Source organism: Aythya marila (assembly GCF_965140915.1).
Source record: "Aythya marila genome assembly, chromosome: 1".
Classification (NCBI taxonomy): domain Eukaryota; kingdom Metazoa; phylum Chordata; class Aves; order Anseriformes; family Anatidae; genus Aythya; species Aythya marila.
Genome location: NC_139042.1, coordinates 196,764,010 through 196,776,579, shown reverse-complemented (window position 1 = coordinate 196,776,579; position 12,570 = coordinate 196,764,010). Strand labels below are relative to the sequence as shown.

General features: G+C 36.5%; 1 protein-coding gene across 3 annotated transcripts in view; it reads left to right on the top strand.

The window, feature by feature from the left end:
* HGF (hepatocyte growth factor) overlaps nt 1-12,570 on the top strand; it is a 63,342-nt gene that overhangs the window by 20,295 nt on the left and 30,477 nt on the right. For 2 of the 3 annotated variants that reach the window (XM_082784672.1, XM_082784674.1), the window contains exons 5-7: nt 2,275-2,417; nt 4,146-4,266; nt 9,027-9,145. In XM_082784672.1, the coding sequence (XP_082640798.1) occupies nt 2,275-2,417; nt 4,146-4,266; nt 9,027-9,145 (383 nt within the window). The remainder of the gene's footprint in view (nt 1-2,274; nt 2,418-4,145; nt 4,267-9,026; nt 9,146-12,570) is intronic. The other variant, XM_082784673.1, reaches the window with a different exon arrangement.

Sequence of the window (12,570 nt, the reverse complement as noted above, 5' to 3'; positions counted from 1 at the left end):
TTTATTTTTTTAATATTGTGATAGTATATCTGGCAAAATTTGAGATGCTTTTTCTCCTGTATTTTCTGAGCAGAAAGATTTTCCAGCAGGAAAATTAAATAACTTTTTCTAACATGTGCTGACACACCACATTAATGCATATACAGATTGTAATGCCCCATCAGAAAAGTTTGTCCAGGATTGTCTTTAGTTAATTTTTTTTGAGACATTTATTTTACAAGACTACAGAAGACAAACAGAAGCAACAATTTCATAAGCAGCAGTGATGACACAGAAATTATTCTCTTCAAGAACCAAAAATAAGAAAAGCACTTTTAAGTAGTGTTTCCACGTTGCCTTGACTAGAACCACAATGTGATTAACAGAGGTATTTTTCCACTTCAGTTAATTCAAAGATTTCATTAGCTGGAATAAAACATGATTAAAATGTCACATTGGAATTGCTGGAATTTTCTTTTTCTCTCCATTTATTTATTTATTTATTCATTCATAACATGGAATTTTCCAAGGACAGCAAGGACTATATATTTCTCTTTTGCTTTTGTATATAAACTACATCAACATCATAAAGACTGTCCCCAGTGCTTTGTTTGGATACCTGAGCTGCAAGTTTCTACATTCCTCTAAAGAAAGTTAGATAAAATTTAATACCTTTTTTTTTTTTTTTTTCACTAAAATAGAGATACTTTTGATTCCCTTGGTGATTACAGATAAAAAAAGATAAAAAAAAAAAAAAAAAGTACAAAAAATGCAGAATAAGTTATTGGGATAAAAAAGTGTAGTTTACTTGTGATGTTCTACCAGAATTTAAGCATATTGAAGAAAAAAAATGCAAAAAATCTTAGAAACCACAAAAATGAAACTAATTTATTAAGTTGAATTACAGGTTTTGTGTGATCCCCAAGGTGTTTTGCACAATTTTTCAATTAACCAAGAAAAAAATGAAATTTTCATAGGATTGAGCATAATTGTAATTTACCTTATGTTTGAGTAACATTGCAAGGAAACTGACAGTGAAAGAACACTGGCTTTGTCTATAAAGTACAGCTTGTGTGGTGATAAGCTCTTAGGTCAGGTTCCTTACTACAGGGTAAGCTATTTCCTCACCTAAATTGTGGGGAAAAACAATTATTATTACTTTTACTTATAAATATATATACATGTCTATGTATATATTTGTCTGGGTGAATGTGTGAGTGTCTCTAGAGACGCATCCCTTTCCAGACAGATAAGAAGACAAAACCTTGGCCCTAAAGGGTTTATATTTGGTGGACTGGGCATTGACATGGAAGTCTCATACTGAAAATGTGTGCTAGGGCAAAAATATACACATTCAATCCCTAAAGACAAATAAAGTGCTTAACATTGCCTTGAAGGCATTGTAAAGAAAAAATGCCAAGAGATATTGCTTTTTAATAGGCCTTGCAGCAAAATCACAAAATATAGTGAAAGGGTAAGCAAAGTTTTAGTCAGTAAAATTTTAGTCAGCAAGGTTCCTGTTAAATGACTTAATTTGTACAAAAGCACTGAGAAGTAGATCTCTATGTAGCAGACCTTATGGTGACAACAGTTGGGCTTTCTGGCAGAATATGAAGCAAGACATCTAAAGCAGTACCTGGGCTAATTTCTGATGCTTAAATTCAAAGCAGTCGTGGCCTCAGGTAGTGAAGACCCCTTGGTGTGGTGTGTCACACCACTCAACCTTGTTCACACTAATTTCCTGGTACTCAGGTCTAGCTGTTGCCTGACCAGGCATGGCAAGAGACCTCTGTTCGTAAGCTATGTGGGCTGAGCCTGATACATGCACATAAGGTGCGTATGAACAGCAGGTCTGATGGGCCAATGGACCAATGAATTTTACACCTATGCCCATAATAAATTCCACCTGCCTTTTCCAGGGGTCTTCTACTGCTCTGTGAGTAGTTACAAGCTGCTGAAGAAGAGAGTAGCAAGGGTTGGCAGGGAGTGTGCTGCTGCCACTGGCTCTGTAGCAGATAGCTATCTCTGGGTGCCTGAGGGATGGGAGTAAAACTTGCTAGAGTAAGCTACAGGCCAGACAAATTATCCCAGACTTGGACCATTGATTGAGCAATCCTAACTGAAGATGTGTATTTTTGTATGGACAGATATTTTTGTGTGTGCGGGCAGAGTGGAGGGAGGGTGAAGGGAGAAGGAAGCTGAAATGTGATTGTTTCTAGATGTTTATAAAAATAGTATGATTAACACTGAAGTTTGCATGCTCTTATACTGTAATGATTGTCATTTTAAAACTAGCTTTTTGCCTTCGAGCTATCGGGGTAAAGATCTGCGAGAAAACTACTGCCGAAACCCCCGAGGGGAAGAGGGAGGGCCATGGTGTTTCACCACCAGCCCAGAGACACGCCACGAAGTCTGTGACATCCCCCTCTGCTCAGAAGGTAATGTGGCAGTGCTCATGTGAAAAGTTGCTTTTTTATTGTACAAAGAGCAGGTACACAGAACTGTTATCTTCAGTAACACTCACCTTTGCAGCAAGGAAAGGTGATTTCTTATCAAGAATGAATGCTGTAGCAATAAAAGCAGTTGTTAGAGAAAAAATGTCTTTTTACATTCTAGTAATCTGGAAAATTTGAACAAGCTTTCAGGCTCAGCAGCTCTTGTCCAGGTCATGGAGAAGCTGAAACATTGAAGTAGTGCTGAGTGCACAAATGTGTCCCTTATTTCATTACCTAGTTTATAGTAAATCCTTTAACAATTTCAGCACAACTGGATGATAAAATTGTCTAGTTGCATTCCATGATTAAATCAGCTTTCCTTTTTTTTTGATGAAAATATATGGGTAGTGAATTACAGGACAAATGTTCAAAGTAAACACACATTTTGTTTTTCAAATGATAAATGCTGTAAACAGGAAAACTTTTTAGAAAGGCAATCTCTTTACACTTTCAAGTCACAGAATCTGAAATCAAATTGATGTGTACCATCACATTTCTTGACTTTTATGTTTTGTTAACTTCCAAACCAAACTCCATATCTTGCTAGTCAGCCAATTCAGTTCCAGTCAATCTACCCATTTAAATTCTCAAGATAGGATGCCTTTAATTTTCCAGCTAATATGTTACGTTCAATAGCTATGCAAGGGAAAGGAAGGAGGAAGAGAATGATATAAAAGGAGCTTGAAAATCTATTAAGAGATAACACTTAAAGATCAATTTAAGTGAGCTTCAAATGGGATAAGACCTGGAGCTCACTGCAGGATCAAGACTTTGGTAGCAGATATTTTGACTGAAAAATGAGATTTGTAGTTGTATAAATTAATATTTATTAAGTGCTCCTTAATTACAACTACTCTAATTAGGGGGCACTTGAGAAATGTGTCTGTAGTTAATTATGGTGATTTTATGCTATATTTTAAGACTTCTCATTCTATATTATGTAGCATATTTTGTTCAGCTGCAATTTCAAATCCCTGTAGTGGCTTTTGCTCACTCTCCTTCCACCCCCCAACTTTCTTAAACCAAGACTGAAAATGTATCATCAATTAAGCTGACAAAAAGAATTAGTATCAAAAAGAATCAGCATCATATGTAACTAAAAGTGCTAAGAATTTAAAGAGACAGACAGTACATCCTGAAATTTCTGATTCAGACATTATTCTGCATTTAACCTGGTGCTGTTATTATACAGTTCTGTATAATAACAGTGATTTAGAATTATGAAAGTTAGTTATTTAGAAAATATCACCTCTAATAATCTTTCCTCAGGTGTGTCTATCTCCCTGTAACTGTAACACTTTCAACTTGGTATGCAGCACATTAGAGATTAGAAGAACTCAACGAAATCTCTGTAATAGAAAAGGTTAGAAATCAGCTAGGAACATGAAGGCCTCTAACAGTTCACACCTACATGCTTCCAAACCATAAGAGTCCCATAAAGAGGTACCAGACTTAAGCATCTGGATTAGATCTAAGGAAGAGATGCAATTCCAAAGGACATTTCCCATACCAAGGATCCCTGACTTAAAAGATATCAGTTTTTATGTCTTTCTAGGTTGCTTTCAATTTAAAACAGCAGGGATATGATTTGTGTGTGTGTGTGTGTGTGTGTTAAAATTCACCAGCATAAAAAATAACTAGTATGTAATTTGTTTTTTTGTTTGTTTCAAGTTGAATGCATGACCTGCAATGGAGAGAGTTACAGAGGGCCAATGGATCATACCGAGTCAGGCAAGGAGTGTCAGCGCTGGGATCTTCAGAGACCACACAAACACAAATTTCGTCCTGAGAGGTAATCTCCTCCTCACTTCCAAGCAAATCTGTGTGGTTTAAATTTGAAAATTCTATGTATTCTGGAAGCAGTTGGGAAAAATAAGCTGAGATGAAATTAATCGAGTTTATTAGTTTTAGCTCTTTGGGGATCTGGCCTGTGATATGTGCAGGTTGGTTACAGTCATGATGGAGATGCAGGATGGATACTAGTGACTATTTTGTGCAGGTGTGGCTACATCTTAATTCTATATAGTGCAGTGATTTACATGCAATGCGTTAGTTGGTCAAGATTTCCTCCCTAGCCTCAATATCAGTAAAAAAGTTACCTCTGAATATTTATGTATATATTGTTATACAGCTTCACTTAGCTTAAAATACCTTAAAAACATTACAGAGTAAGTAACAATAAAAATTGTATGTTTTTTTCTTTATGTTAGAGTTCTTAATACACTTAGTGAATATAAATGTGTGACATTACACCGTGTGCTCCTTTTTTGAACTATTGAAGAGCTTTAAAACTGTAGCTGGTCTTCTGCTCTAATCAGCTTTATGTATCCAATCTGCTTGACTGCTGTGTTTGTTCTACCTGGAAAAACAGATCATTCTGTTTAGCATTTTATGGATTAATGTTTTAGACTTTTATATATGTAAGACTTATATTTATACTTATATAAAATATAAGTATATTTTATATACTTATAATATATAATATATATATAATATATATATAATATATAATATAATATATATATATTTGTTTATAAGTGTATATATATATATATATATACTTATAAAATACTTATATATAGCCAGTAATAGCAAGACAAATTGTATGTCCTTAGCATTTTTCCTAGAAGGTAGACTTCACATTACTGCAGAGGATCATCTGTAACACACCATTCTGGAAGGATTTTGTGGGGAGGTTTAAGCCATGCAGAAGGATATTTGTGTCTGTCTTAAATTGGACTGAGATTTCTTTTTATTTTACTCTGGCTTTTGGATTAACTCCACTTTTAAAATGGATTGAATAACCTTCAGCTGCTGGAGAAAGACTGCAAGAATCAACAATCTCAGAATGTTTGAGATCTTTCACTGAAAGTATCTTCATATATTTTAAAGTGTTCCATTAAATATAGCCTAATTTTTATACTCTGAAATACAGTACTAGTAGATTTTAGTCTGATTTATTTATTTATCTATTTATTTTCAGTAAAACATTAAGTGTCTGCAATTTTTGAGTTAATGTGATATAAACTTTTTTTCCCTCTTAGCTCAGATGATCTGCTTCATGAATAATCGCAGGGTCTCCCATGGCTCTGCTACAATAAATAGTTTGTATTAGCAGTCTGGGACCAAAGATAATCTGTTTCTGAGTTTTGCCATGCACTTGTTGTGCATTCTAGGCTAAGTCACAGAAAGATTTTTTTTTTCCTTAGGAATGAGTCATTTATAGAACTTCTGGGTACAAACAATAGCAATTTTTTTTCTGTCAGAAGGAAACTATTCTTCTGTTAGTTTTGGTTTGTTCACAAAACAACTTTTCAGACTAGCTGCTGTCTCACTAGTGATCACTTTCCTACTTAAACATTTCCCACTGAAAATATCTTCCTGATCATGTTCATGTTCAGACTGTTTCTTTTTATTTTCTTTCCTTAAAAAAAAAAAAAAAAAAAGCAATTGAAAAGCAGTCCATGTGGATTAAACCAATCTGTTAATGCTTTCGCAACTGTAAACTTCAGGATATTTCTAGGACTGATGTTAATTACCTTTATGAAATGATCACTAAAGGTAGTGACAATTACACTTTGATTATCTTAACTCTTTATTTTATTTTAATTTATTATTTTATCTTATTCACATTTTAATGAACATTTAGGTTGTAAATAAGGGAGGAAGTCTGGAACAAATGATCAATTAAAATACAGCAGTCTCTTCAGGGGCTTGTTCTATATTATCTAGGAGTAATGTGAATAACCTGGAAACCAAGAAGGACTAGTATAGCTGGAAAGATTTTAACTTATTTGCATTTATGGATGCATCAATTGCAATGATGAAGAAAGAGAGGTAAGACTAATAATCTTTTCAAGTGCTCCATAATCTACCTGCTTTCAGCTCAGGGTGAATACATGTCACTTTTGCTTTTTGTCACCTCAGTGAATTGTTCCAGATTTATTCCCTTCAGAGGAATTACTGAAGAGAATTCTTAATACCTGTTAGATGTGATTGAAGCTAGCAGTAGGAACTCCCCCAAACAACTCCTGGATGACCCATTTTTAGCCTTTAGTGGATGCAGAAGCTCCAACTCCCACATGTTAGGCAGGATTATGCCTCAATGTGGAATATAGACCATTGAGGATAATGGCTTAGACAGACATTGAAAAGCATTGAGAAGCAGCAGTTCTCTCCTCTTTTATTTTCTGCTCAGAAACAAATATGTCATGGAAATAGGTGCTTATTGCATAAAGTAATGTGGGGTTGAAGTGCAATATATGGATTTCATAGATGTAGGTATTCTTTTATTAACATATTCTGGTTCATATCTCTGTTATGAAAATTTGTATTATACAAAAATAAGTTTTCAGTACTGCATGCCTTTTAAAATTTATAAAAAAAAAAAAAAAGGAAAAGAAATATTGGTAAAGCAACAGTTTCAGACACTAAGAATCAGTTTAGTCACAGCAGAGCTAGACATCAGCATCTGTCTCTTTAAAGAGAATAAATATCTCTTCATCTAACATCTTATGTGTTTTTTTTTTCTTAGAAACCGAGAAAAAAGTCTTGATTTTGACACCAGATGTATATCTTTATGCTTCATTTCAGTTTCAGCAGGAAAGTACAGCTACTGCTGTTTCAAGGGTTCTGAAAGATCTTGGAAACCTTGGGGTCTTTGTTGGGTGTGAGCAAGAGATCTGTGCCCAAGTGAATTACAAGGAGAACAAATCTGTAGATGAAAGGGAATAGCTCTCAGGGAATCTTGTGTTGTGGAAATGCGTGGAATAGTTTGAAGCCTCATATTATATATGGTCCCTTATATTTGTATCTTAAAGGTGTTAGTTTGCCTTTTCTATGGGAACCGAGGAACTGTTGCTTGCTAAATATAAAAGATGCCAGAAATGGGCCTAAGAATGTTGTGGGAAGAACTGGTGACTGGAAAGGCTCTGGGTTCTGGAAGTATCTTTTTACCCTTCTCTAAGTAGATACAATAGGTGGAAAGATACAGTTCATTAACAGCACTGTCTGACAATGATGGTCAAAGCTAGAGCCCTGAAGAACTATTATATCTATTCTTAAGTTTCAGCTACTTACTGATACCATTTTGACATACCAACAATGCTAGGAAGGATGGAGTGTTCAATGCAATGCAAGACATTCTTCTATAAAGTGGATTCTTTACTTACCCTATTTTCCTGAGTGGCTTTAGGGAGCTATGACTGCAGGGACCTTGCCATTCTTGGACTCACCTTGGTAACACAGACTGCTATATTACTTGGAGCATACACTGCTGACATCAAACTTCATCACTGCACTTAACAGGTGCCCAAAGCCATCATGTTTTCAGCTACAGTTATCCTATCAACTGTCTGCTTCTGAAATTCTTGGACTCAATATGTTCCTTTACAGTTTCTCTTCTTCCTAGCAAAAAATGAGGTGCTGCTGTTAGATCTGAAACTATTATATCTTCAGCTTCCTTTAAATATTCATTTTTTGTGAGATATTTACTTGGTTTTCTTTTGAATTCTACTTGAATCCTGTTGCTGTCCCTTGCATAGATGAAGGAGTCTGATTTAGCCAAAGGAGTGGGAGATCATGTTGCAAATGTATGAGTCAACATTAGGGTAATTGTTTGATAGAAAAAACATCCTAGCAAAAACAAATGCTTGCAAATCATATTTTCCAATGCTTGTGTGAGACACATCTGCTTGCAGTTGTAAATGGGTTCAGGTTCCTAGGTAGTTAAGTTCTTTGTTCTCTAACATATATTTCATGTTTTCCTCAGGGGCAAATCTACTTTTGGTTTCTTTTACAAACAAGTTTTTTTTTTTTTTTTTCATTTATCTCCTTCTCTTTAAGTTCATTGATGTTAGTATGGGACTTTTATACAAAAGAGCCTCCTTATCTTGAATCTCTGCCTGACAGCTCAATAGTGGCAGCAGGAACGTGGAAATAATTAAATGGTACAACAGTTTTAAATCCTAATGAGATAAAGTGAGACGGAAGTTAATTCCTTATTTTCCTCCTTTTTTTCCTCAATGCTTGAAATGAGGGCATGACCTAGAACTAGCTCTGTTACGAAAATGGAGCTATCATTAGTAACAGAGCTATTGAAAATAGCTTCCAGTTTAACGCAGGGCTGCTGTACTGAAAAACCTGTTTTCTTAATGAGTCCGGCCTGCCAGGCAGTGTTTATATAATCCACACTTGATTGGGCTATTTCAGAAAGAAAATGAGTGGCTTTAGAGTCTGGTCATCAGTTGACAGACACAAGAGCAAGAGTTTAGCAATTAGCAGTTACTCCATCCGGTGGCCTTTGCATTAGCACAGCAGGGAATCCCTTCTGTGGAGGCCTGATTCTGTTGCACGCTTGGAAAGTGATTTTGTTTTATTAACTTGTTAATAGTGTTAAAGAGTATCTGATCCATCTCACAGGATCAGACCAGAGGTTAATAGGAACTGGTTCTTGTTTGCCTCTGCTGAAGCCAGTCCTTTATGTACCTTATACAATCCTGTGTAGTATTGCCAGGAAGGCTTGCTTGACACGTTTCTCGTTGTGGTTTGCAGATATCCTGACAAGGGCTTTGATGATAATTACTGCCGCAATCCTGATGGCAAGCTGAGACCATGGTGCTACACTCTTGACCCTAACACCCCCTGGGAATTCTGTGCAATTAAAACGTGTGGTGAGTTTAAGCAAAATTTATTACTTCCTTTTCCTTTTCAAAATCTGGACACAGATAGTTCAAGCAATATAGGACCATAGACAGTTCATTCATTGTACTTTGCTGACTTAAAACATAGCTTTCAATGAAAAGTTCTTATAATGACATTGTATTTAATTTGGATAGGAAATAAAAAAAACGTGTGTTACTTAGCACTGGAATATACATATATGTGCATTTATTATATACAGGGAGCTATGAAAAAGTAGTAAAATCAAGGACTAACAAAATCAGGCAATGTCAGCATGAAGATCTCATGTGGAATATTAGTTTGACCATGTTGGGCTTCTGCACTACAGTTTGACGGTAGATGCATGTATAACAGTTTTGAGTAGTCTTCCTTCCCTACTCAGTGCTCTATCAGCAAATCTTCTTTGCTTTATTTTCCTCTTGTACATTCTGCAGTTCTAGGCCTTGCTTCCTGCACACTATTCAGCCTTGTGTTAAAGACAGGATTATTTATTTCCCATGGGTTTCTTTGTGATATTCATCCCTCTGGTATCAAAGCACTCCACAGGCAATTAATTTAGTTTCATTCTGCAACTATGAAATGGTGGCTTTTGTTATCTTCACTTTACAGACAGGGGATCGAATCAAAGTGATATTAAGATATGCAAATATTGGATGCCCACTTTGAGATGCTTTATATTAGTATTTTATAGACTTTATCATTGTGGGACACATTCTGTGTTCAAAGTCCAGATTCTGATGACTTTGTGATATCTGTGCCAGTTTTATTCTACTGCTAATTAGGTGTCTTAACTGAGCAGTACAAGGACAAGGAGGAAGATAAGATATTGGACCCCTCTTGAAAACTGCAGTGAAGTAATTCGTCTAGAGTTTTATGGAAATGTTGGAGCTGAGGTAGCTGCTAGAAATAAGTTTTGTAGGGACAAGGTTCTGTGAGGAAATCAAGATTTGCATCTCTGAAATTCCTTGCCTCATTCACAGATTGCAATTTATACAGCAAATAAGATGTGGGATCTACAGGTGATAGTCTCCTATCCTACCCGCAATACTTCTCATTGTCAGATCTAGGATACCTTTTTTTTTTTTTTTTTTTTTTTTTTTCTAAAAGAATTGCCATCCTGTGACATAATCAATGTGTTAGCAAAGTATTAAAGACTGTCTCATAATACTCAGGGAGTTTTTCACTTTACTCAAAATGTGGCATTGAAAAATTATTGGGAGTAGAGGCAACTTCTGAAAACAAGACATGACTCTGACAGAATCCCTACTGTAAAAGCCTGTCAGTTTCATACATTCCAGCCTTGTGGCAGAGCTGCCAGGAATATAGACAGGAAAGGGAAAACAGTGGTTTTAGATTTTCTGCAAAGAGCAAAGGGGAAGTTTCCCAGTGAGCACAGTGTCCTGTTTGCTCATAAGAAAGTCAGTTTCTCTTAAATTTACAGAGTTTGGGAAACTACAAATTCCATTGTTGTTCTGCTCAATTTTTGACCAAAATTAAGTGTTAAGGAAAAAAAAATCCTCAGAAGTAGACATTCTGCTTTTCATCTAGCTCTAAGTGTCACTTCAGTAGGCTTCTGTCATTGTAAAATTTATTTAGCTCTCTTAGGAGAAGGGTAGAAGAAGAGACTAGATTCTATTAAAAAGAACATTTTAAGCTCATCTGGAACTGAATTTAGTTTTCAAAAAAAATAAAATGTATTGATTGTTTTCTTTGATTTTCAGGCATCTCTATTATTATTGTTATTTGCTTAAATCAAGATAAACAGCTATGAGTGTGTCTCAAATCTAGACAAAAAAGTGACAGTGGTGGACCTTATACAAAAGCATGTTTTCACAATGCAATCCTGTTGTTTTATTTTGTTTTGTTTTGTTTTCTTTAATTTTGTATACATATATACATATATACATGTATATTTGATATATACATATATCAAAGAATCACAGAATGGCTGATGTTGGAAGGCACTTCTGGAGGTCATCTGGCCATTACCTTGCTTAGCCAGGTACATCACGAGCAGGTCGCTCAGAACCGTGTCTTGACAGATTTTAAAGTCTTCAAGATGGGAGACTCTACAACTTCTCTGGGCAACCCGTTCCACTTGTTCATGACAGTACAGAAGTGCTTCCTGATGTTTAGATGGAACCTCTTGTGTGCCACGTTCTACTCATTACTCTCGTCCTGTTACTGGGCACCACTTAAAAGAGGCTATCTATGTCTTAATTGCATCCTCCCTTTGGGTGTTTATAAACATCAATAAGATCCCCCTTGAGCCTTCTCTTCTCCAGGCTGAATAGTCCCAGCTATCTCAGCTTCTCCTCACAGGAGAGGTGCTCCAGCCTTTCATCATCATGTTGGACCCTCTGTTGGACCTTTTCCGGTATGTCCAGGTCTCTCTTGTATTGGAGGCCCAGAAATGGACGCACTAATCCAGGTGTGGCCTCACCAATGCTAAATGGAGGGGAATGATCATCTCTCTTGACTTGCTGGTGATACTTTGCTTATTACTGGCACATTACTGACTTATGTTCAACTTGGTGTCCACTAGGATGGACAGAAAGCTGAAAGTTGTGTGGCCTACAGCATATCCTGGTGCCTGGAGTTGCTCCTTTCCAGGTGTAGAACTCCACACTTCTTGTTGAACTTTATGAGATTCTTGTCACCCCACCCCTGCAGCTTGCCAGGGTCCTTTTGTATGTCTGCACAGCCCTTTGGTGAGTCAGACACTCCTCCAGTTTCATGTCATCTGTGAATTTACTGCACTGTGCTCCATCGTCAAGACCATTAATGAAGATGTTAAACAGGACTAAACCCTTTTTTTGACCCCTGTGGTACTCCACTTGTTACTGGCCTCCAGCTAGGCTTTGCAGCACTGATACTCTGGGTCCTGCTGGTCAGCCAGTATTAAATCCACTTCACTGTCTGCTCATCCAGCCCATACTTCAACAGCTTTTCTATGAGCATCTTAGGGGGGACAGTGTCAAAGACCTTACTGAAGTTCAAGAAGATGATATCCACTGCACTACCCATATCCATCAGACTGGTGATTTCAACTGAAGCTTACCAGGTTGGTCAGACAGAACTTCTTCTTGGTCAATCCATGCTGAGCAATAATGATTTTCTTCTCCATCATGTGCTTGGAAATGGTTTTCAGGATTAGGTGTTTCAACATCTTTCCAGGGATTGGGGTGAGGCTGACCAGCATGTAGTTCTCTGGGTCCTCCTTCTTGCCATTTTTAAAGATGAGTGACATTTGCTTTTCACCAGTCTTCAAGCACTTTACCCAGCTGACAAAAAAATATAGAAAATGGTCTCACAATCACATCTGCCAGCTCACTCAGCACTTATGGATTCATCTCATCAGGGCACATGGACTTACGAATGTACAATGTTTGTGCAAGTATTCCCTGACCTGATC